Here is a 22263-nt window from a genome sequence, read left to right on the forward strand (position 1 = left end):
CACAGTTTATTATAATACCACAGTAAAAAGTTCCATCACATCCCCGGTTGTCTTACCCACTATCGGATGACTGCTAAGGATCTATTTGGGCTAAGAATCTATGTAATACACACACACACACACTTCAATGCATAACCCACACATCAACACTGCACGTCATTTTAATGACCACCACAAAGTAACCCCCCACTTTACGATCAACCACCCACTTACACAACACCACACCCACTGAATATGGAGCACACTATTATATAATATGTGTTGCCTAGCCCTAGCTCAGCCTTCCTACACAGCTATAAGATGCCTGGGAGATGCATATGGTCATAGTTAACACTAGCAGTCACTCGGCATTTATCAAATAAAATCAGACACAGAGACTAAACATCCAGGAAATCCGCTATGAGAAACACACATTGAAACCCAACCCCAGGTTATCATCACGGGAGTATATCTCCATAAAAAGTCTAACCAAGGATCAACTGACCCGGCTTGGTTTGGGAAGTCCTCGCCCCCGGGTGCAAACAGTCATTTCCCGGTTAAGCGCGTCTCTTCAAACGCCAGGCAGCATAATTAGTTCGCAACCCATCAGCCTCCGTCTTCTCTCTGTCGCGACACCCACAGCCGGTCCAATACCAGGAGTCCCCGTTCTCCGAAATCACTTCCTTTTAAAACCCAGACCCCGCCCCTTTTTCCTAAATTAAGGGTTCTTTACACTACCCCCACTTTGCCGCTAGACGTGTCCCCACGTCATTCATAAATCAATCACATAGTCCTTTTGCCACACTGGAGCCCTAAGGACTCTAGCCCGTCTAGATGAAGGTGGCTGAGGAACATCAGATTCGGCTGCCCCCGAGGTGTTCTGTCCAACAGTTTCTGAAGTACTTGGCCCTTGAGGTCCAGCGCGATTCCTGCTTGATCCTTCCATGCGCGCCAGAGGTTCATCTGGGTCCGAAACTCCTGAAGGCCGCTGGTCTACTACTGTATCGGCTATCCCCTCCCTTATAGTGGTGGGGGAACTTGCAACTTCTTCCCCAGCAGTCTCCAAAGGCCCAGCATGTCCTTGGGCCCGGTACCGGATTCCCCAGGCAGGAGCAATAGAATTGTCCTCCACCCCTGCAGTTCTCCAACGGGAATCCAGTCTCTCTCCAGGGATCCTGCCAGTCGGTTCCCGATGGCCGTTCCGCCGTCCCCTTGGAAGAGAAGGAATCGTACAGAGCTTAAGGCGATTGTAATGCGCAACAAATAAGGGTCTACCCTGGGAAGACAATTTAAAGAGCTCCTCAGACAACTTTTCTTTAATTGTATACGGCCCCGTATAATGTCCCTGAAACTTGGGACACCGGCCCCTTTTCCTGGCCTTGTCCCGAAGCCACACTCGATCCCCAACCTCATATTTTGGCCCACGCACCCGTAAATCATAAAATTGCTTTTGTCTCAGTGAGGCTTCTTGTTGGTGTCTACAAATTGCCTCATGCACAGACCGCAGCCTGCTCTCCACCTCCTGGACATAGCCTCCTACTGATGTATATGGTTTGTTCACCTCCACATTGAACAGTAAATCCGAGGGCATAACCATTTCCCTACCAAAAAGTACATAATAGGGAGATAACTTTGTACTAGCTTGAGTGCTACTCCGATAAGCCATCATTACATATGGAAGGAGCTCATCCCAATTCCTCTGATTTGAATGTACAAACATGGAAAGCATTGTTGTCAGAGTACGATTTAATCGTTCTACCAACCCATCTGATTGAGGATGATAGGGAGTAGTCCTAGTTTTCTGGACCTCCAAGAGATCACAAATCTCTCTAAATAAAGCAGATTCAAAGTTCTTTCCCTGGTCTGTATGAATACTCTTTGGTGTGCCCCACCTAAGAATGAACTGTTCGACCACTACCCTAGCCACAGTATCAGCTTCTTGATTTTTTAAAGCAAATGCTTCACACCACTTGCTAAAATAATCAGCAATTACCAGTATATACCGGTTCTCCTGGATCGTGGTAGGCAAGGGGCCTACAATGTCTATCCCCACCCTCTCAAATGGGTAGGTAGCTTGCATGGGATGAAGGGGGGCACGGGGCTCTGGCCCACTAGATTTATATACAGCACAAAGCTCACATTTCGTACACCACTCTGCAACATTATTACTCCATCCTGGCCAAAAGAACCTAATCCTCACCTTTTCCTTTACCTTATTAATCCCCAAGTGTCCCCCTGTTTTTGTATTATGCAGTTTTTCTAACACCTCTGGGACTAACACTTTTGGAACCACAACTCGCTCGCATGGATCGACTCCCTGAAGACCCCTCTGGGTGCTCTTTAAGACTCCATCTTCCAGACTCAAGGTATTCCACATATTCCAATAGCCCCGCAGCTGAGGATCTTGCTTCACTTCTACGGGAGGCTTGTGCCTACTTTGCTCCACCCAGGCTTTCACTTTACGAAGGATCTCGTCTTTATCTTGTTCCACCCTCCAGTCCCAAGTTGGAGGTTCACATTCTTCCATCAAGCAGACTTGCTCTACTTCAGCAACCGGTAGTCGGGACAGAGCGTCGGCATTTCGATGGGAAACTCCAGGGCGGTGGACAATGTCATACTCGAATGATGCCAGCTGTTCCAACCACCTTGCAACTTGACCCTCAGGGCAGTCGAAGCTATGAAGCCACCGTAGGGAGTTATGATCTGTTCTCAGCGTGAACTTCTTCCCCATCAGGTAGTGTCTGAACTGTTTCATAAAAGTCACAACAGCCAGCAGTTCCTTCTTTGTAGTAGCATAGTTCCTCTCTGTCCGACTCATAGAGCGACTTGCGTATGCTATAACACGTTCTTTTCCTCCAACCTTTTGCGACAAGACTCCTCCGATACCTGTATCACTTGCATCCGTGTCCAGCAGGAAAACCGCCTCTGGGTCTGGGAAAGCCAGAACAGGTGCCATTGTCAACAGTCTCTTAAGCTCATCAAAAGCCTCTTGACACTCGCCCGTCCACCTCATCTTGGCTCCCTGCTCTGTGAGTCGGTGCAATGGCCTAGCTATTTTAGCAAAGTCCTTAATGAATCGTCTATAATATGAGGCCAACCCCAGAAAACTCCTGACCTCTGTGGGGCTCTTTGGAACAGGCCACTGTTGGACTGCAGCCACCTTCTCTGGATCCGTCTGGACCCCATCCTTGGAGATCACATGTCCCAGGTACTTTACTTGCCTCGCAAATAACTGGCACTTGCTGGGCTTAACCTTGAGGTTGGCTTGACTCAGCCTCCCCAAAACGGTCTGCAACCGACTAAGATGTTCCTCAAAAGACCTACCAAAAATAATGATATCATCAAGGTAAATAAGGCAGGAGGTCCATTGCAAATCCGCCAGGGTCAACTCCATGAGGCGCTGGAAAGTGCTGGGCGCATTACACAATCCAAAGGGAAGGACATTAAAATGGTACAGACCCGTCCTGGTCACGAAAGCAGTTTTATCCTTGTCCCTTTCATCCACTTCCACCTGCCAATAACCACTGGCTAAATCCAAAGTGGAAAACCACTGGGCAGAAGCAAGAGAGTCCAAGGCATCATCAATACGTGGAAGGGGGTAAGCATCTTTTACAGTAACCTCATTTAGCTTCCGGTAATCAACGCAGAAGCGCAGTGTCCCATCCTTCTTTCTCACCAACACCACTGGCGCTGCCCAAGGACTACAGGAGGGACTGATAATACCATTAGTCAGCATGGCATGGACTTCTCGGTTCATCTCATCCTGGAAATGAATAGGCACTCTCCTCTGGGCCATTCTAATGGGTGGGGCATCTTTAGTGTCGATCCGATGCGAACATAGGGGGGTTCTACCAAGGTCATGGGGACCCATACTGAAAACAGACAAATTTGACTGTACCAGTTCTTTAACGGCCTCTAGCTGCCCCCTGCTGAAGCCTCTATTAGACAGCCCCAAGTTACTCATGATGTTATCTACTTGGTCATCAGGGGTTATTCCAGCAGCATCCAGGGATTGACAAAGTTCTATATCTGACGTGAAAACCCCTAATGACATGGCTGTCTTCAACTCTATCGGTTCGGTAGAGATATTCATGATTCTAACAGGAATCTCCCCCTGAATTACTTGACCAACAGAACGAGCAACGAGCAGGTCATATCTTTCTAAGAGCATCTCACTGGGCTCCACTAGACCATAAACCTCACCCAACTGTACCCCTGGCACCAACCCAGGTATCACTACTTCTGACCGGGGGGGAACGACTATACCTTCCTTAACCACAACCTTCCCAACCTCCCCTCTCTCAAATGCCCCGAGCAACGGCAGACTCTTTCCTAAGAGTGAGCAGGTATTTGATTTTAAATTGATGATGGCCCCAAACTTGGACAGGAAATCAGTACCCAACAAAACTGATTGGTTAATATCTCTACAAACTAGGAATTGGTGCTTCACCTGTAACACGTCGAAAACACAAGGGCCCTCCCAAATCCCAAGAATGTCCAACAGCGCCCCATTAGCCGCCCGCACCTTCCCCTTATAAGTCTGTAATTCTGCTTGGGCATTAACCTGCAAATCAGAAAGGAATGTGCTGCTCAAGAGAGACACTTGTGCCCCTGTGTCTATAAGGCAATTGGCAGGCTGTTCTAATACCTTCCCATGGATATAAAATCCCATACCAGCACTTTCCAAGCACAATAGGGGCTGACTGGACAAATCCGGGTGGGTGGGTGAGCAGCCCGGAACACCCACCCGTTCTAGTTTTCCGACAGCTTTGCCTTTGTACAGTTCCTGCTTATATGACCAAGGTCACCACAACACCAACACCGCCGACTAGATGGGTCTGAATCACTCCTAAACCTAGACCCCCTATTCCCCACATTAAAATTTGGTGAGTGGGCTCTTTCCTCCTTTAACTTCCGAACCTCCTGAGTTAAATAGTCAATAGCTTTCAGAACCTCAGTAAGAGCGCCAGCATCCCCCTTCTCACAACGTGCCTGAACACTCCGGACCTTAGATTCCTCTGGCACATAGTCTTCCCTCTCTAAATCCCGTAGCACTTCCAGCTCTGTAGCTAAGGTAATGGCTTCCTCCAAGCTCTTCAGTTTGGCTGCCCTCAACTGCACCCTTATATCACCCCTTCCCACCTGACTGATAAAATGGTCCTTTGCCAACATATCTACGACCTTACCTTCCACCCCGGGATAAGCTCTCTGGGCCAATCTCCTTACTTTATTCCCAAACTCACAAGCTGATTCCCGACCCTCACGTCTACAGCTTTGAAAATTGAGCCGCTCAACTTCCTCATTAGCAGGTGGGGTTAAGTATTTCTCTAGATGAGTCTTCAGCTGCCTATAATCAGTTCTGGCCTCAGCTGGTAAACCCAAGAAGACTTCCCGACCCTTTCCTTTCAGTAATAAGGTCATAAACTTCACCCTTAAATTATCATCCCAACCATTCAATTCAGAAGCTAACTCAAACTGCCCAAGCCAGTCAGGCCACGTACAGGAAACACCATCAAACACTTCTGGCATAAATGCGGGCCGAGAAACACCCATAGTAGAATTAGAATTACTGGAAGTGTCCATCTCTACGTTTCACTGGGGGGAGGGTAACCTTCTAAAAAAAGGACTTAATAAAAACTATCCCACCGCTGCCACCAAATGTAGTGGTTTTTGCCTGTGTATCAATTATCTAATTGTTTAACCGCTGCCACCACCTTTGATAAGCCAGGAAGGTCTGGCCAGGATAATTCAACAATAATTCAAAGGGACCTTAATACTATAAAAATACACAGTTTATTATAATACCACAGTAAAAAGTTCCATCACATCCCCGGTTGTCTTACCCACTATCGGATGACTGCTAAGGATCTATTTGGGCTAAGAATCTATGTAATACACACACACACACACTTCAATGCATAACCCACACATCAACACTGCACGTCATTTTAATGACCACCACAAAGTAACCCCCCACTTTACGATCAACCACCCACTTACACAACACCACACCCACTGAATATGGAGCACACTATTATATAATATGTGTTGCCTAGCCCTAGCTCAGCCTTCCTACACAGCTATAAGATGCCTGGGAGATGCATATGGTCATAGTTAACACTAGCAGTCACTCGGCATTTATCAAATAAAATCAGACACGGAGACTAAACATCCGGGAAATCCGCTATGAGAAACACACATTGAAACCCAACCCCAGGTTATCATCACGGGAGTATATCTCCATAAAAAGTCTAACCAAGGATCAACTGACCCGGCTTGATTTGGGAAGTCCTCGCCCCCGGGTGCAAACAGTCATTTCCCGGTTAAGCGCGTCTCTTCAAACGCCAGGCAGCATAATTAGTTCGCAACCCATCAGCCTCCGTCTTCTCTCTGTCGCGACACCCACAGCCGGTCCAATACCAGGAGTCCCCGTTCTCCGAAATCACTTCCTTTTAAAACCCAGACCCCGCCCCTTTTTCCTAAATTAAGGGTTCTTTACACTACTTTTTAAACGCTGATTTGCGCTACATTACGACGTTTCCACAAGGTAAACAAACTACAGAGATACGTATACAATACTACTTTTTAAACGCTGATTTGCGCTACATTACGACGTTTCCACAAGGTAAACGAACTACAGAGATACGTATACAATACTACTTTTTAAACGCTGATTTGCGCTACATTACGACGTTTCCACAAGGTAAACAAACTACAGAGATACGTCTACAATACTACTTTTAAACGCTGATTTGCGCTACATTACAACGTTTCCATAAGGTAAACAAACTACAGAGATACGTCTACGTTTTAAACGCCGATTTGCGCTACATTACGACGTTTCCACAAGGTAAACAAACTACAGAGATACGTCTACAATACTACTTTTAAACGCTGATTTGCGCTACATTACGTTTCCATAAGGTAAACAAACTACAGAGATACGTCTACGTTTTAAACGCCGATTTGCGCTACATTACGACGTTTCCACAAGGTAAACGAACTACAGAGATACGTATACAATACTAGTTTTTAAACGCTGATTTGCGCTACATTACGACGTTTCCATAAGGTAAACAAACTAAGAGATACGTCTACAAATACGCGATGCCAACGGACACGGTATGAAAATTCGACAAGGTAGGAAAATTCGACAGACTAGTCTATAAATACTCGCTGCCAGCTGATACGGTAGGAAAATTCGACAAAGTAGGAAAATCCGACAGAACACCGGTTTAGGGAGCTTTGCGCCAACGCACCGTCAACACGGAGTGGAAAATAGAAGCTTGCATGAATCAGCCAAACAGCACACCTGTTCAATGACTCAGCCCAGCAGCCACAGCAGACCACAACAGAGTGAGGATATTGCCTACCCGCAGCACCACCATTCGTGTGTATATATGCTACAGCCAACACCCACTCTTAATTGGACACACCTGGCGCTCACGTAGAGGGAAGGGAGGAGGAGAATGGAAACACCTCACACTGACTATAGTTGCAGTCACGACTCGTAACCCACTCGTAGCCCATCACAGGCTTCACCTGTTACAGAAAGTAACTTGTAATCTAACGTAGTTACTTTTAAAATCAAGTAATCAGTAACGTAACTAAGTTACTTTTAAAAGGAGTAATCAGTAATCGGATTACTTTTTCAAGGTAACTCAGCCATCACTGCCCATACGATTGTAAAGCTGCTTTGTGACAACGTGTGTTGTGAAAAGCGCTATATAAATAAATTTGACTTGACTACATGGACTGCTCAATGTACTGCCTCTGCTCAACATTATGTTAAGTGTTCAAATGTGACTGAGGACTTGATTAACTAGATTTCGAACTGAATTCTGCAGGATTTTAGATCACCAGGACCGAAGCAATGGACATATGAATAAAGTTCATGGTCCTATTTGCTAGTTTTTTCACACTTGACAGCCTGTTTTCAATCATTTTATTGATCTTGATACAGCAACATAAAATTGTACAAAATTAATTGCACTTATAGCAATTTACTGAGGAGTAAGACGTAACGTTTGCACTATGTTTTTGGCTAAGCTGTACATAACCTTTTTTTCTGTACAGCTTTAAAAAAGGGGGGGTCTATTTTGGTTAGATGTTGGGTGGAACCCCGAGAAGAATCGCAGTGCGTTAAGTTTCGTTTTCGAGGAAACTAGGAGGTAACGCAGCCCAACAAAGATAAACGTACAGTAATGACTCCTCATATGAACTCATGTGGTGAAGATGTGTCCCTCTGGTGGTCAAAAACAACCACTTGGCATTATTAGCAAATATTAAATATTAAGACTAAATAAAAATATCTAAACTGGCATCCACAAACATTCCAATTTATCCCCTTGTGCCGAAATAAGCATCCCGCGCCAATGATGAGCGGTGGAAATGTTTCAAATGTTTTTACTCAGACGCTGTTCGAGCTCCGATGCTTTGATGTGTTTAGTACTGAATGTGCTAAATCTCGCCAATACTCATTTAATACCCGCAAAATCGAGATGAAAAAACGATGTTTAACACATTTACGCTCACTTCCTTTAATTCCTCCATGTCTGTAAAGTAAAGTGCTCAGCAACACCAACTTTACTCCCCCGAACAGGAAGATGTGCAGAAATAATCAAACCCCCCGTTAGTTTCGATAAAGTCACGTGACTACTGTTATAGTTCGTTATTCACTCACCAGTCTCGATCGCGATTTACAAAGACGAACTTTATCAAACGAATTAAAATGCCTTCTGTCGTATCATCACTAAACGAAGAGAAAGAAAGGAGGATACAGAGTTTTTTCACCAAGCCTGTTCGCCTTCATCTTCTCTACAAGAGTAGTTTTCATGGAGCCGACATCCAGACTCTACTCTCTAAATTTGAGGATGAGATGTTTGTCGTTGCAGTGTTTCTAGATTCGGGGCTGCTTAGAGGAGGGTACACCACTAAGAACCTAAGAAATGGAACCGAGTTTGCTGACACAGATGCATTTGTATTTGAAATAGACAAGGACCAAGCGAAACGTTTTGGGGCGTCCGGTTCTGTCAAAGGTGTCACCGTGAGCACGCACAAGCCCACAACAGGTCAGGGGAAGTCACTCTTTCAAATACAAGATTCAGTCTGCTTTGGAAGCTGTATACACATATACTCAGAGAAGAACAGATTATACGTGAACTTCAACTCAGACATCACATACTGCACCCGGTGGGATCACGAAAACCAACTTTGTGTTGATGTGGAGCTGCACCGTGTTCAAGGTACGTTTACCCGAAGACCTGCGAATATAATAGACAGATGCGGCATCGTTAAGACCATCACAGTTACTAACTCCACTTTTTCTTGTTTAGAACTTGAAGACTTTCTATTCCCTCCTTGGAGAGAAGTGCGCTGGACAGAGAAGTAAGTCAGCGATAAGAACAAAAAAAAACTATTTAGTCAGTAGACATTTTATTAGATTCATCTGCAATTGTAGGTGTGTTGCCATTAAAGAATTACTGTGTAGGCGCAACTATGAAGCCACGATGACACAATCAGCAGAACTGTAGTCAGAAACGTCCCAGTTGTCTTAATTGTATCACTGCTAAGGTGATGATGTGTATGACTACAGATCAGTAATTGTAGAACAAGATTGTAAGAATTGACGAATGGACTTGGTTCCTGTTAACTGGTTAAAACAACTCTGTGGTTTAGAACCAGGCAAACCATGAGGACGAAACTTGTGTCCTGCAAGGTGAAGCTGGAGTCTCTGTCACGGGTGAAGGCCTTGCTCCTGGGCCCTGTGGGTTCTGGGAAGTCCAGCCTGGTCAACTCCATCCGATCCGTCATGTACAAACGCGTCATGCATCTGCCCATTGTTGGCAGCAAAGAGAGAGCTTTCACCAAGAAGGTTGGAGGAGTCTTTCATATTCAGATGAACGTTACTGTAGTTCCATAGTGGATTGTGTACTGTCATCATGACTCTATATGTCATGACTGTTTCCCCTCGTCTTCCCCTCAACTTTCTTCTCCCTGCAGCTGACAACGTATGATATCCGTTCAGAGAAGGGAGGTGCCCCCACTGCTCTGGGTCTGTGTGATGTGATGGGGTTAGGGGACCAAGACTTGGCCGGTCTGTCTTACTCTGATGCCCTCGCTGTCATTCAAGGCCGTGTCCCAGAGGGATACAAGGTGTTTGGTTTGAGTTCTTCAGCTATGTGTTTGACCTTTAAAGCCCAGAATCATGACTATATTGTGCTGTGTCATCACACAACAAAGGAGGCTTTGAAAATTAAACATGTTTTTGGGGTTTTGCAGGTTACTTTTAAGTAGTAATTGCGCATACATTGTTTTACAAGCTATTAATAACATTGTTCAGACTGATTATTGATGTTTGACCAGTTGTCATCTGTGTTGGTGGTGTTTCTGCAGTTCCAGAGTGACGCTCCAATCAGTGATAAGGTGACTGGCTACAGGACCGCCCCCTCCCTGAAGGAGCAGGTCCACTGTGTCCTCTTCGTCCTGGACGCCTCCGAGGTGGAGTCGTACTCCAACACCCTGCGCTCCACCCTCAGGGAGCTCCACACCGCTGTCTCTGAACTGGGTGAGAGGTTGTCCTAGACTTATCACAACACTTTATCAAACACCTTAAAGGCCAGGTCATCAGCAGACAAGCTGTGCTTGTCCTTATGGTTGTTGGTGTGACAATGACCGGATCTCCCTCAGATTCACAGTGGCTTTTATGTATTATTCATTTACTGGTTCATATTGTGAGAGTCTGTTATATGGCTGGGGGTTTAGGGTTTCTGTTCAGGAGGGGGTCTTACTAACAGGCTGCATTTAACGGTTAAATTGTGTTAATCCTGTCGTGGATGTGCACCCCACCACAGGTGTGCCTCGGTTGATTTTGCTGACTCATGTAGACCAGGTGTGCTCCACCGTTGAGGAAGACGTCAAGCACGTCTACTCCAGCCGAACTCTGCAGGAGAAGGTAATGACTGTGCTGACGTTAATATTTCTGTTAGAATAAAGGAGCAGGTGTTTTATTCATGTGAAAATACACCCAGTACTGCCTCTGAACAGATGTGTAAATGACATGTCTGATTATCTGTGTAGTACATTACTGCGGTCTAAAGTACATTATGCAGTATTGTTCCTGGCTATATTTGATCTTAGTTACATCTGCTCAGTATATTAAGCATATTCTGAAATTTGTGAAATATGGATGGATGGATGGATGGATGGAATGATTGATTGGTTGATTGATTGTGTAGTAGTAGTCAAACTGCCTCTCTCTGCCTCTGGTCCCTACACAGATGCAGAATGCAGCAGAATTGGTAGGACTTCCATTGTCCTATGTGCTGCCAGTGAAGAACTACATTTCCCAGCTGGCAGTAGACTGCAACACCGACATCCTGCTCCTCAGTGTAGTCGACAGCATTCTACAGGCTGTGGATGATGGGGGGGGGGGGGGGGGTGGCGAACGTAATTTATTCGGATCCGGTCCGCGGTCCGCCTCTTGATGCTAGATTTCGGATGGGGTCAATATAAATCTGGGGGGGACATGTCCCCCCTGTCCCCAGTGCCATCTGCGCCCCTGCCACTGACTCATCACTCCTCAAATCATTCTAATCATTAATCAATTAATAGTAATTAATCAATTAATTATCAATAATTTTATTCTTTGTATATATACAAATGTTATAAATATTTCCATCCAGTCTATATCACCAAGACCAAAGCTGGGTACCCCATCCTCTCTCTCTCTAAAATATAACTAGTTGGGTTAAAAATGTAATGGTCACATAATTATTAATCTGGGACACGGTACACTTCAGGTTGTGATATCATCTACCAAGTTAAAGTTTGTTTACTGCTGATGTCAGGACATTTGCAGCTTGCTTAATTTAGAAGAAAATTTTTTTATTCATATTTGGACAGAGTTCATCACAAATGTACTGCAAATGCCATGTGAATAAAGTTCATACTTATATTTGCTATTAGAGTTTTGCTTAAAAAATGTTTTTTTTTCATATTTGACATGTAGGCTACTTGTAGCAATTTACTGTGAAGTAAGATGTAACGTTTTCACTCCGTTTTTGACTAAACTGTCCAGAAATCGTCGGCGCTTGAAGCAATGTTTTATGTTCATTTATAACATGTGCAGGAAGCATGCATACAACATTTTTATCTTGTTCGAGTGTTATTAAACTTATCTAGTGGTGAATAATGAAAAGGCGTTAGGTTGTTCCCCGCTGTTCGATTGTTGGATTCTCATCGTTTTTTTTGATTGGCTGTAGGCTAATAAGTTGGAGATGTTGGACCCCCGAGAGGAACCGCGCCTTAAGTTTCGTTTTCGAGGAACTGTAAGGATTCAGTGGTATTGTATATCCGGATATTTGCTGGGCTGTTCGTTTTCTTCCTCAAGGAAGTGCAATTGTGAAACATTCAAGCTTGTTTACTAACGGATAACACACTCGTTGTGACGAGTGAACGACGTTTTCCCTGAAACTATGTCTTCTGCGGCGTCCCAACTGGACCTGGAACGCGAGAAACAACTACTGAAGCTCTTTACTCAACCAGTGAAACTTGGCCTCCTGTATAAAGGGAGTATTCACGGATATAAGTATAACACGCTCTTAAACAAATTCAATGAAGAAGGAAAATGTGTCATTATATTATATTTGGTCTCAGGCGCTGTGAGAGGGATTTATGTGAACGAGAAGTTAAGTACAGGAAGTCAAGGATCTACGGACAAGGGCGCGTTCTTATTTGATGTAAGCAAGCAAGGGGCAGCAAAATATCCAGTGTTGGATCCATCAAAAGCGTTCGCGTGCAACTATGGAAATAAAGGCATCGCATTGAGCACATTGCAGTTCGGAAGCGCGATCGAATTGGATGCTAAAGACATACGCATCGTCAATTTCTGTTCCAGTGACATTATCTACACTTCAACCGGCTGGCCCACGGAAAATACTCGTACCTGTGAAGTTGAACTGCATCGAGTACAAGGCAAGTTTGCCCTAGCTCGAGGTCCCTGAAGTGTGTGTGTGTGTGTGTGTGTGTAAGAGAGATTCACTGTTATTTATATTTGTAGATGTTGGACACTTGATACCCGACTGGAGGCATTTGTCATGGACAGTATGGTAAGTGGTGTTTAGAAATATCAAAAGCTAATTTCTTCACCTGCAGGAAACAGTATGTTTACCTCATCATAGATAATTAATCACAAAATTAAAATAATGATTCGAAGCTAGCTTTGATTTTGTACCTGACCTCCACCACGGATGCAAAACTTCTGTGTGATCTGCTCACGTAAAACAATGAAATGCCCAGAGCTGACAACGATGCTGATTAATATTTTAACTACCCGGTCCACTTTAAACATTGTTTTTTTATTTCCCTAAGGTAGCACTAGTACCCAGTGTAATGATCACAAATGACTGGACTTTGCTTGACCGATCTAGAACTGAACTCTGCAGGATGTAGATCATCAGAACCAAAGCTGGATAACCCCCCCCCCCCCCCTCTCTCTCTCTCTCTCATCGTGCTATTTAGGTTGATAGGAGTTGTCATCATCAGTTTGCAATCACATTAATTAAGTTCCAGTAAATATAATTAATATTTATCTAGGGCATGGTGCACGTTAAGCTGACATCTCGTCGTCCGAGATGTGCTGTCATATTCTGGGTTTTGGTATTAGCTGACATCAAGGTAGGTACAGCTTGCGTAATAGAGCATGTTTGACAGCCTGTTTTCACTAATAAATATTTATCTGGATACAGCAACAAAGAATTGTACTAACTAAATAAATACCTACAGAAGCATGATTGCATTTAGAATAGAATAGAATAGGGTATACTTTATTAATCTTGGAGGAAATGTCAGTTGTTAGCATGTAACAGTGATGGATATATACACAGTAGAAAGATTCATACAGTATAAAATAAAATATAGAGAATGTAATAGAAGGTATAATAGAAAAAGAAATAAGTGTAACCATAACTGAGCAGCCAGATGTAGACACAGATGAATGTTTTAGGTACAGTATATACAGACTACGGATTATGATTAAGATATTAAGTAGTTATTAAATAGAAATGCTAGAGTGGTAAAGTGGTAAAGAGTTCAGTAATACAGCAGGTATATAATGTGACAGCACTGCAGGTACATAGATGTACACACACACACACACACACACACACACACACACACACACACACACATGTAGCCCTGCACATAGATGTACACACACACGTAGCCCTGCAGGTACGTAGATGTACACACACGCGTAGCCCTGCAGGCACATAGATAGATGTACACACACACACATGATGAATCTATTCCATAGTTACATGTAGATACACACACACACACACACACACACACACACACACACACACACACACACACACACAGTCTAATCCATAGTTACACGTAGATACACACACACACACGACCAGTCTAATCCATAGTTACACGTAGATACACACACACACACACACACACACACACACGACCAGTCTAATCCATAGTTACACGTAGATGTACACACACACACACGATCTTTGTGGTGTTGTAGAGCCTGATGTCTCGAAGGTTGAAGGACTTCCTGAGTCTATCAGTGGAGCTGGTGGACAGCCTCTCCACCTGCTTGTTTGCTTCACCAGTTCAGTGTGTACTGGGTGTTTATTGTTGTCTAGTATTCACTGTAGTTTGTTTAGTTTTTTCAGCTACTATAACCAGTGATTCTAGCTCAGTGTCGATAACTGACCCAACTTAATCAGATTATTTAGCCGTGTTTCCTCTTTCTTTGATTGACCAGTCCAGTTTATTATTCAAGTGTCCCCCAAGGTACCTGTAGGTACTGACCACCTCTACATCACTTCCTTCAATTGAGATGCGTCTTGGAGGCTGTCCAGACTGACAGAAGTCCACCACCGTCTCTTTTGTCTTTGAAGTATTTAGCAGAAGGTGGTTCTTCTGACACCTTCACTAGGTTTCCGTCTTCCCCTCCCTGTCCATCCCTCACACATCCAAGAACAACTGTGTCATGTGAGAACTTCTGCAGGTCTCAGAGTTGTAGCTGAAGTCAGAAGTGTAATGTGTGAAGAGAAAAGGGGACAGTGCAGTTCTCTGTGGTGCTCCTGTGCTACTAATGACCGTTTCTGACGTGCAGCTCCCCAGCCTGACATACTGTGGTCTATTAGTGAGGTCATCCGTAATCCAGGTTGCCAAGTGTGAGTCCACATTCATTGCCGTCAGTTTGTCTCTGAGAAGAGTGAGATTTAATAAAGGGCATTCCTTATTCAGGGTCATGCAAACAGGCAGCTGTCAGATCAGACAGAGTGTCCGAACATGAAACATAACCAACATGCAAAGACATTCCTAAACACAAAGAACAAACCGTAATATCCAACAAGAACACGTCACCACACGGAGCTGAACATTTAAACAAAGACCAACACAGACTTGACAAAACACAGGGCTATTATACACGAGACTAAACAAGGAAGACCTGACCACAATAACGAGAGGAAGGGTTACAGAGCACAGGGAGGGACTACAACTGACCCACAGAACCACATGGCTACAAGACGTGAGTGACAGGTGGGGGCGGGGCTAACAGTGACAGTATTCAAATTACTCAAATCCACAATGAAATTTACATTTAACATTAACATTACCATGCCCAAATAATGAAAACGTGATTAAAAAAAATATCTGTGTCCCGAATCATGAAAACTGAAAGACTCCACTATTAACTGTTTATGTAACGAATGGGAATAAAGTTGCAAGATAGCAGGCTGATTTAAAGAAATTAACCACTTTAATAAAGAAAAGAGAAACACACAGGAGCAGCAACATAAATACAAGGAAGCGCAACACTTTGCGAACAAGTAACAGGACTAGAGATTATATATCTAAATGAAACGGACAACCAGGTAAACGGTACTAGAACGGGCCGCACACGGAGGGTCTACATAAGTCATGAGGGAGCACTACGAAGACATGAGAAACAGAACACGAGGGTAAAACACACAAAGGAGCAGGCTACTATCACTGAAAAAAAGAGACTAGCCATGTCTTGGATTTGTGTTAGATACACTCAAAATGCTTACATAACTGCCTCATGTTTTAAACAGACATGCAATTTTATTGTGTAAAAACTACACAACACACAGAGAGAATAAGTTGCTGCTGAAGCAAAACAAATGTGTGCAACCAATGTCCACTATTGAATTGAGTAAATCCAACAAGTTCTTTTTTTCAGTGTATAAACAATAAAGGTAACTGAACATAACGGCTCTACAATCTAACTGTACACATAGGGAATATTCAAGGGAACAGGTTAAGACTAACGTTGAGGGAATAAAATTTAAGAGTAGCATGACGTTACCTGAACACAAGGAGAAACATAGGGAGAGCAGGCTACGGTGAACAACGGGGAAACCGGAACGTAAGGGCAGAATATTACGAAAAACATACATGCAACAAAAGTCAGGGAAAAGGAGAAACGAGGCCACTTAACGAAATATAGCTGGAATGTCACAGGAGAAGACACAGAGAGAACAGGACCTTTGGAAAAAACATACAGACTAACAACGACCAGGAAATGACCGACAGGGAGTACATGATACGGCGGAGAATAAATACACGGAAACACTGGGAAATAACAAGACACAGGTGAATAGGAACATCAGGCGTGATAGACAAAGGGAAACCTAGGAAACGGGAAAACAAGGCGGGGCTAGGGTCGACAAACATGGGACTGGGAAGATTGGTGGAGCTGGACGTGACAGTTAGAGAAAAACAACACTGCTTGACGAAAGCTTAGAAAGCTTGTGTTGTTTGTTTTTGAATAGACGTTTTTTGGAAGTTTGTGGTGTTTGTTTTGAACAGCCTTTTCAAAAGTTTGTGGTGTTTGTTTTTTAAGAGGCGGTTTAAAATCTTGTGGTGTTTGTTTTTTAAGAGGCGGTTTATAGTCTTGTGGTGTTTGTTTTTTAAGAGAGCCGTTTTATAATCTTGTGGTGTTTGTTTTTTAAGAGAGCCGTTTTATAATCTTGTGGTGTTTGTTTTTTAAGAGAGCCGTTTTATAATCTTGTGGTGTTTGTTTTTCATCTTGGCACAAAACATGTTCCCCACATGAACAAGTAGAAGAGGGCGGGTGGATTTTAGTGGAGTTTTGGTCGCCAGATGGATTAGAAACGAAGATGGAAACATGATGAAATGAAAGGTGACAAAATACTGTGTCATTTTTGCAGCGAACGCGATTCCATCCTGGAGGACATTTTGTCATTCAAGAGTGTGGGCGACGCTTTACCCCGGGTGAGGGCCCTGCTGCTCGGACCGGCTGGGGCTGGAAAATCCAGCTTCATTGTCTCTGCTCGCTCCGTCATGAACAAACGCGTCGTTCATCTGCCAATCGTAGGCAAGGCAATAAATGGATTCACCAAGAAAGTAAGACACGGAAACATATATGCACATGAATACATATATGCACACAAATACATATATCAGGGGTGTCCAACCCGTCAGAGACTAAGAGCCACTTTTTTTACTGTGTTACAGCAAAGAGCCACATCATACATATGGGCATGTTTGAACATCATCCATCCCTTCCTCTCTCTCTCTCACATACACACACACAGACCTCTGCTCATATTTATTATAAATGTCACACACAAACAATGTGGGGGCAGTTATGGTCTGGTGGTATGGAACTGGTCTTGCGACCAATGGGTCCTGGGTTTGATTCCTAGGCCTGAGGCCATGACTGAGGTGTCCTTGAGTAAGGCACAAGGTCCCCGGGCTGGGGCTGCCAACTCTGTTCAAAACGTCTTCTGTTCATATTCATATTTTTGTTTTGCTGTGCATTTTTTCACTGCCATTTTGAGAGCAAACTTGACACAAATTGTTTATTGAAATGATCTCGTCCTGACAGCGAAGCGGTGTTTTCATCTCACGCACATGCGCATTTGACGAAAAAACCGGGGTGAAATCAAGCTAAGTGAACAGCACATTGAAAAAACAAACACAAACTTCGATATAAACAAGTCGTGATATGCTGATATTCAGTGTGATATTCAGGACTTTGGCACGGTTGGAGGAGGTGGGCGCACACTACGAGCTCTGTTATGTACGCAACTGTTATGTACGCAACTGTTGTCCGTTATCAGCACTCTTTACAACGCCACTGACCTGCGCTCACCTTTAGGAAGTAGAGAACAGTGTCAGTAGTTTTGAATCCTCCTTCAGTCGTGTGCGGTGCCTTTGCTGCATCTCGTATGTGGTTTATTCCAAAACGTGTGACAGAAGCGTCTCATCAACGAGACTCAAAGCACAATCACAATAGCACAAATACTTCATGCCGCTAGTCTCACGTTTTCTACTATGCCGGTTTTAAAAGTATTAGCGGCTTGCTAGGCTTGTAAACAAACCGCGCACAACAAAGATGTAGCAGTGTGTCGCCCTCAGAGCTGATGAGGTAACCGGGCCACGGCACAGATCGTTTGTGCAGCTGAGAGCGCGGACCGGCTGGGGAGCCGCATGAAACCACACTGTAAAAATGTTTGTTGAATTTACGGTAATAAACTATAAAATAGCAACAACATTTCTTAAATATGTACTATTTCATTTTTTTTACCATCAACACTGTTGCTCATCTCATTGAAGGGGGATTTCTGTTGGAGAAAAATGTTTGCTAGACCTCTTTTTGTGATTGTTATCCATGTTTAGCATAAGACCAATCAAGGATGGATGTATTCCTAAATTAAGGCTGCATATTTGTTTTAATTTTAAAAGAAAACAACGTAAAATGTAATTTGTTTGTTTGTTTGTGTGCTGGAATATTGTCATTGTCTTGCCTGGTGATAATATGCTGTAATGTCTACCTTGAACCTGTATCTTCTCTCCTCCAGCTGAAGACGTATGAGATAGGGACCAGGAAGGGAGGCGCCCCCACTGTCCTGACTCTGTGTGACGCAATGGCTGTAGGACACTCAGACTCACCTGGACTTTCTCTCTCCGACGCACTTGCCGTCATCAAAGGCCATGTTCCAGAGGGATACAAGGCATGTCAAAGAGAAAACCTTCACTGATATCTAAGGGTCATGTGTCATTTCCTGAATGTGGATTAAACCTAATCTTTGATTTAACTGATTCATTTTACTCTAGGCTTGTCTGAGCCTGGTAAAGGAGTCCTAAAACAACCAGTTTGTCAAGACATTAAATTAAATGTGAATATTTCTGTTTTTGTTTAACAGGCTTAGTATGAACCACAGGTTGTTTGGAAGAAAAATAAGTTGAGGAGGTTAAGAGAGATGAAAAATCTCAACTTTAACCAGCAGCACTGGTTAAAAGCTAAAATTAGCCCAGGAGTAAAAGCTAATATTAAAAGAATCCCTCAGATTCTAGTGTTAAGGAAACCAGTTAGAGACCTGATGTTTCTGAGGTCTTCGTATGAACTAGTCCTGACCATACAGATCCCAGTGGTTTACCTCATTATCCTTGATGAAAGGCTTTAGAGAAACGTATGTACAGTTATACAGTGACCAGCCATTTTAGGTAAGTACTTGCGTTACCATTGGTTTCTTTGGTTCTATGGTTGATTTATAAAGCGCTGGTGGATGTTTTGTGTTACTGCAGTTCAATTTTTACACTCCAATCAGTGAGAAGGTGACTGGCCACAGGACCGCCCCCTCCCTGAAGGAGCAGGTCCACTGCGTCCTCTTCGTCCTGAATGCCTCTGAGTTGGAGTCGTACTCCAGCAGTCTGCTCTCCACCCTCAGGGAGCTCCACAGTGAAATCTCCGACCTGGGTAAGCCCCACGCTCACCGACAGGCAAATCCTCACTCCATGTTTTGGGGGACAGATATACACTTGCACCACAGATCACCAGTCATGTTATATTCTTTCAGCATGGTACTGTAAGTGTTTACAATATTTACAAAGTGCCAAAGAGGTGTTGAGTCCTGCATTGGAGCTCCAGTTAGAGAAGACCGTCACGTTTAAGTGTAACGTTTAACGTGACGCAAGTGCAAGATTTTAAATATTTTAATAAGAGAGCAAGATAGAAAACTAAACAGGGGCGGAGAACAAAACACGGGAGAATATACAGGACTATCAAACTTAAACGAGAGGAACAGGTAAATATCTGACGGGAACAAAAATACAAACACATGGCAAAAAGCACACATAAAAACAACCACAACAACCACAGCAAAGGAAAACGCAATCAATACACAACACAACGTACTAGCAGGACGAACAGTAACTAAGAATTAACTAGGGCATGAAAAGACAGAACAACAAAACCAGGGAATTCAGCGGCAACAAGAAACAACAGGAGCGACAAGGAATCACAAACGGCAATACTAACAAAAAAACGCAACTAACACGAAGTAACAGGATACTAGACTACGGGTAAAACGAAGGGCAGAGAACACTAACGAACACGGAATACAAGATGAGCAAAACTACAAACACCAAAGAAAGAGATGTTGTCATACATAACTGCTTACACACATTGTTGTACATAAATGCTTATAGATGTTGTCATACATAACTGTGCCTACAGACATTGTTGTACATAACTGTGTTTACAGACGTTGTCATACATAGCTGCTTACAGATGTTGTTATCCACAGGTATTCCTCAGTTGATTTTGCTGACTCACATAGACAAGGTGTGCCATGCGGTACACGAAGATGTGAAGTTTGTGTACTCCAGTCGAACTCTGCAGGAGACGGTACGCCAGGGGTCAACAGTCACGCCGTCCTGCTGTCAAACGACACTAAAAACATGCTCGTAAAATGGCTGCTTACACATTCTATCCAAACAGTGCCAACTCATTTAAGCAACTCTTTAGCCCTCACTGCCCCTCACTGCCCCTCACTGCCTATTCCCTTCTAGACGAGACCTAATGAATGTTTTCACCAATACTGAACTTCTCTCAAGAGTTATGAGAGCCTACATTTAGGGGCCAGTGTGGTTTTAATTACCATAACATTCCATGCAGATTTGTATGAAATACAAAAAGTATTGCTCACCTTCTTCTGGATTTTTCCTTCCAATTTTGTGTTACAATGTGTTTAAATTGTCATGTCACCGTTGTTTGTCTCTTGTCCATACAGATGGAGAAGGCTGCCGAGCTGGTCCACATGCCCGTGTCCTCCGTCCTGCCCATCAAGAACTACGCCTCCGAGCACGCCGTGAACTGCAACATGGACATCCTGATCCTCGACGCCATCTGTCACGTGCTGCAGGCTATTGATGACATGTTGGAAGACCAGCACCCAGAGGATGTCCATATGGTAAAGGAAGAACCATTAAGACCACTGTAAGGTCCCACAAGCTGAACCTCATGGGGCATCTCAAAGAGGAGAATCCATCGTATTTTAGAGAAAAAATATCTAATAGTGGTACAACTGTGGTCCTACCATAATTCCTTGCCATTGTGAAAAGCCTTGGAGAGTGTTCCTCTCTGGAGCTAATTACCATATACCTGGCTGTATGCCTAACAGTGTGTATTGTCATATGCATTTTTCTGAAATAGATTCAATATTAGCGTCTCTTCTCTATGAACAATAAAATCTACTCTGTGTTGCGATCCTTAGTTTGAGTACAGTTGTTTTAATACATTTTGTTGAGTCCAATGTGCACGTTTCAAAGGCCAGTCTTCTTATCTGGGACTAGAACTACACTCCACACTGACCCAGGATCAGGTCAGCATCCCAGTGAGATACCAGCCTGAAATACAGATTCTGATTCAGGATCAGGTCAGCATCCCAGTGAGATACCAGCCTGAAATACAGATTCTGTCACTAATTTAGAAGAACATACATGATGTTGGAGCAGCAGGCAGCTGTATATTCTGCACTTACAGACAAGACCTTCAAACATCACATCACAAACATGGTCACATTGATGGTGACATGAAGGTGGTAGAGAAGGGCCTTCAGGTACTCCAACTTACACTTACAACCCTGTTGTCCACTGAAACTGGACCATCTGTGTCAATGATCCTACCTCTGAAAACAAGAATTCTGCAATTCATGACCCCAAGTGAGGAAGACCGCACCATCACTAAAGATGTCAGGACTTTCTTCTTAGAGTCACTGGATCCAAGGTTCAAGTCTCTGTCTCACCTAGAGTCTGCCCTACACCACAGGACATACTGGGATCTCACCTAGAGTCTGCCCTACACCACAGGACATACTGGGATCTCACTTAGAGTCTGCCCTACACCACAGAACATACTGGGATCTCACTTAGAGCCTGTCTTACGCCACAGAACATACTGGGATCTCACCTAGAGCC

General features: G+C 43.8%; 2 protein-coding genes and 1 long non-coding RNA gene across 3 annotated transcripts; 2 read left to right on the forward strand and 1 right to left on the reverse strand.

The window, feature by feature from the left end:
• Positions 1-8710: 8710 nt before the first annotated feature.
• Positions 8711-11940, forward strand: LOC143522718 (interferon-induced protein 44-like). The gene is made up of 7 exons (XM_077016480.1): positions 8711-9224; positions 9315-9366; positions 9658-9853; positions 9982-10134; positions 10375-10546; positions 10833-10933; positions 11259-11940. The coding sequence occupies exons 1-7, from the start codon at positions 8711-8713 to the stop codon at positions 11463-11465; spliced, it is 1395 nt and encodes a 464-aa protein (XP_076872595.1). The 3' UTR covers positions 11466-11940.
• Positions 11941-12259: 319 nt separating this feature from the next.
• On the forward strand, positions 12260-21553 carry LOC143522719 (interferon-induced protein 44-like). Its single transcript, XM_077016481.1, has 7 exons — positions 12260-12954; positions 13040-13088; positions 17208-17403; positions 18864-19016; positions 19591-19762; positions 20592-20692; positions 21078-21553. The coding sequence occupies exons 1-7, from the start codon at positions 12456-12458 to the stop codon at positions 21285-21287; spliced, it is 1380 nt and encodes a 459-aa protein (XP_076872596.1). The 5' UTR covers positions 12260-12455; the 3' UTR covers positions 21288-21553.
• LOC143522722 (uncharacterized) lies at positions 19987-21132 on the reverse strand. Its single transcript, XR_013133117.1, has 2 exons — positions 20994-21132; positions 19987-20737 (listed from the first exon to the last, which is right to left on the reverse strand). It is a non-coding gene; the product is annotated as an uncharacterized LOC143522722 (long non-coding RNA).
• Positions 21554-22263: the final 710 nt, after the last annotated feature.

The sequence above is a fragment of the Brachyhypopomus gauderio genome, chromosome 9 (genome assembly GCF_052324685.1).
Source record: "Brachyhypopomus gauderio isolate BG-103 chromosome 9, BGAUD_0.2, whole genome shotgun sequence".
Lineage (NCBI taxonomy): Eukaryota > Metazoa > Chordata > Actinopteri > Gymnotiformes > Hypopomidae > Brachyhypopomus > Brachyhypopomus gauderio.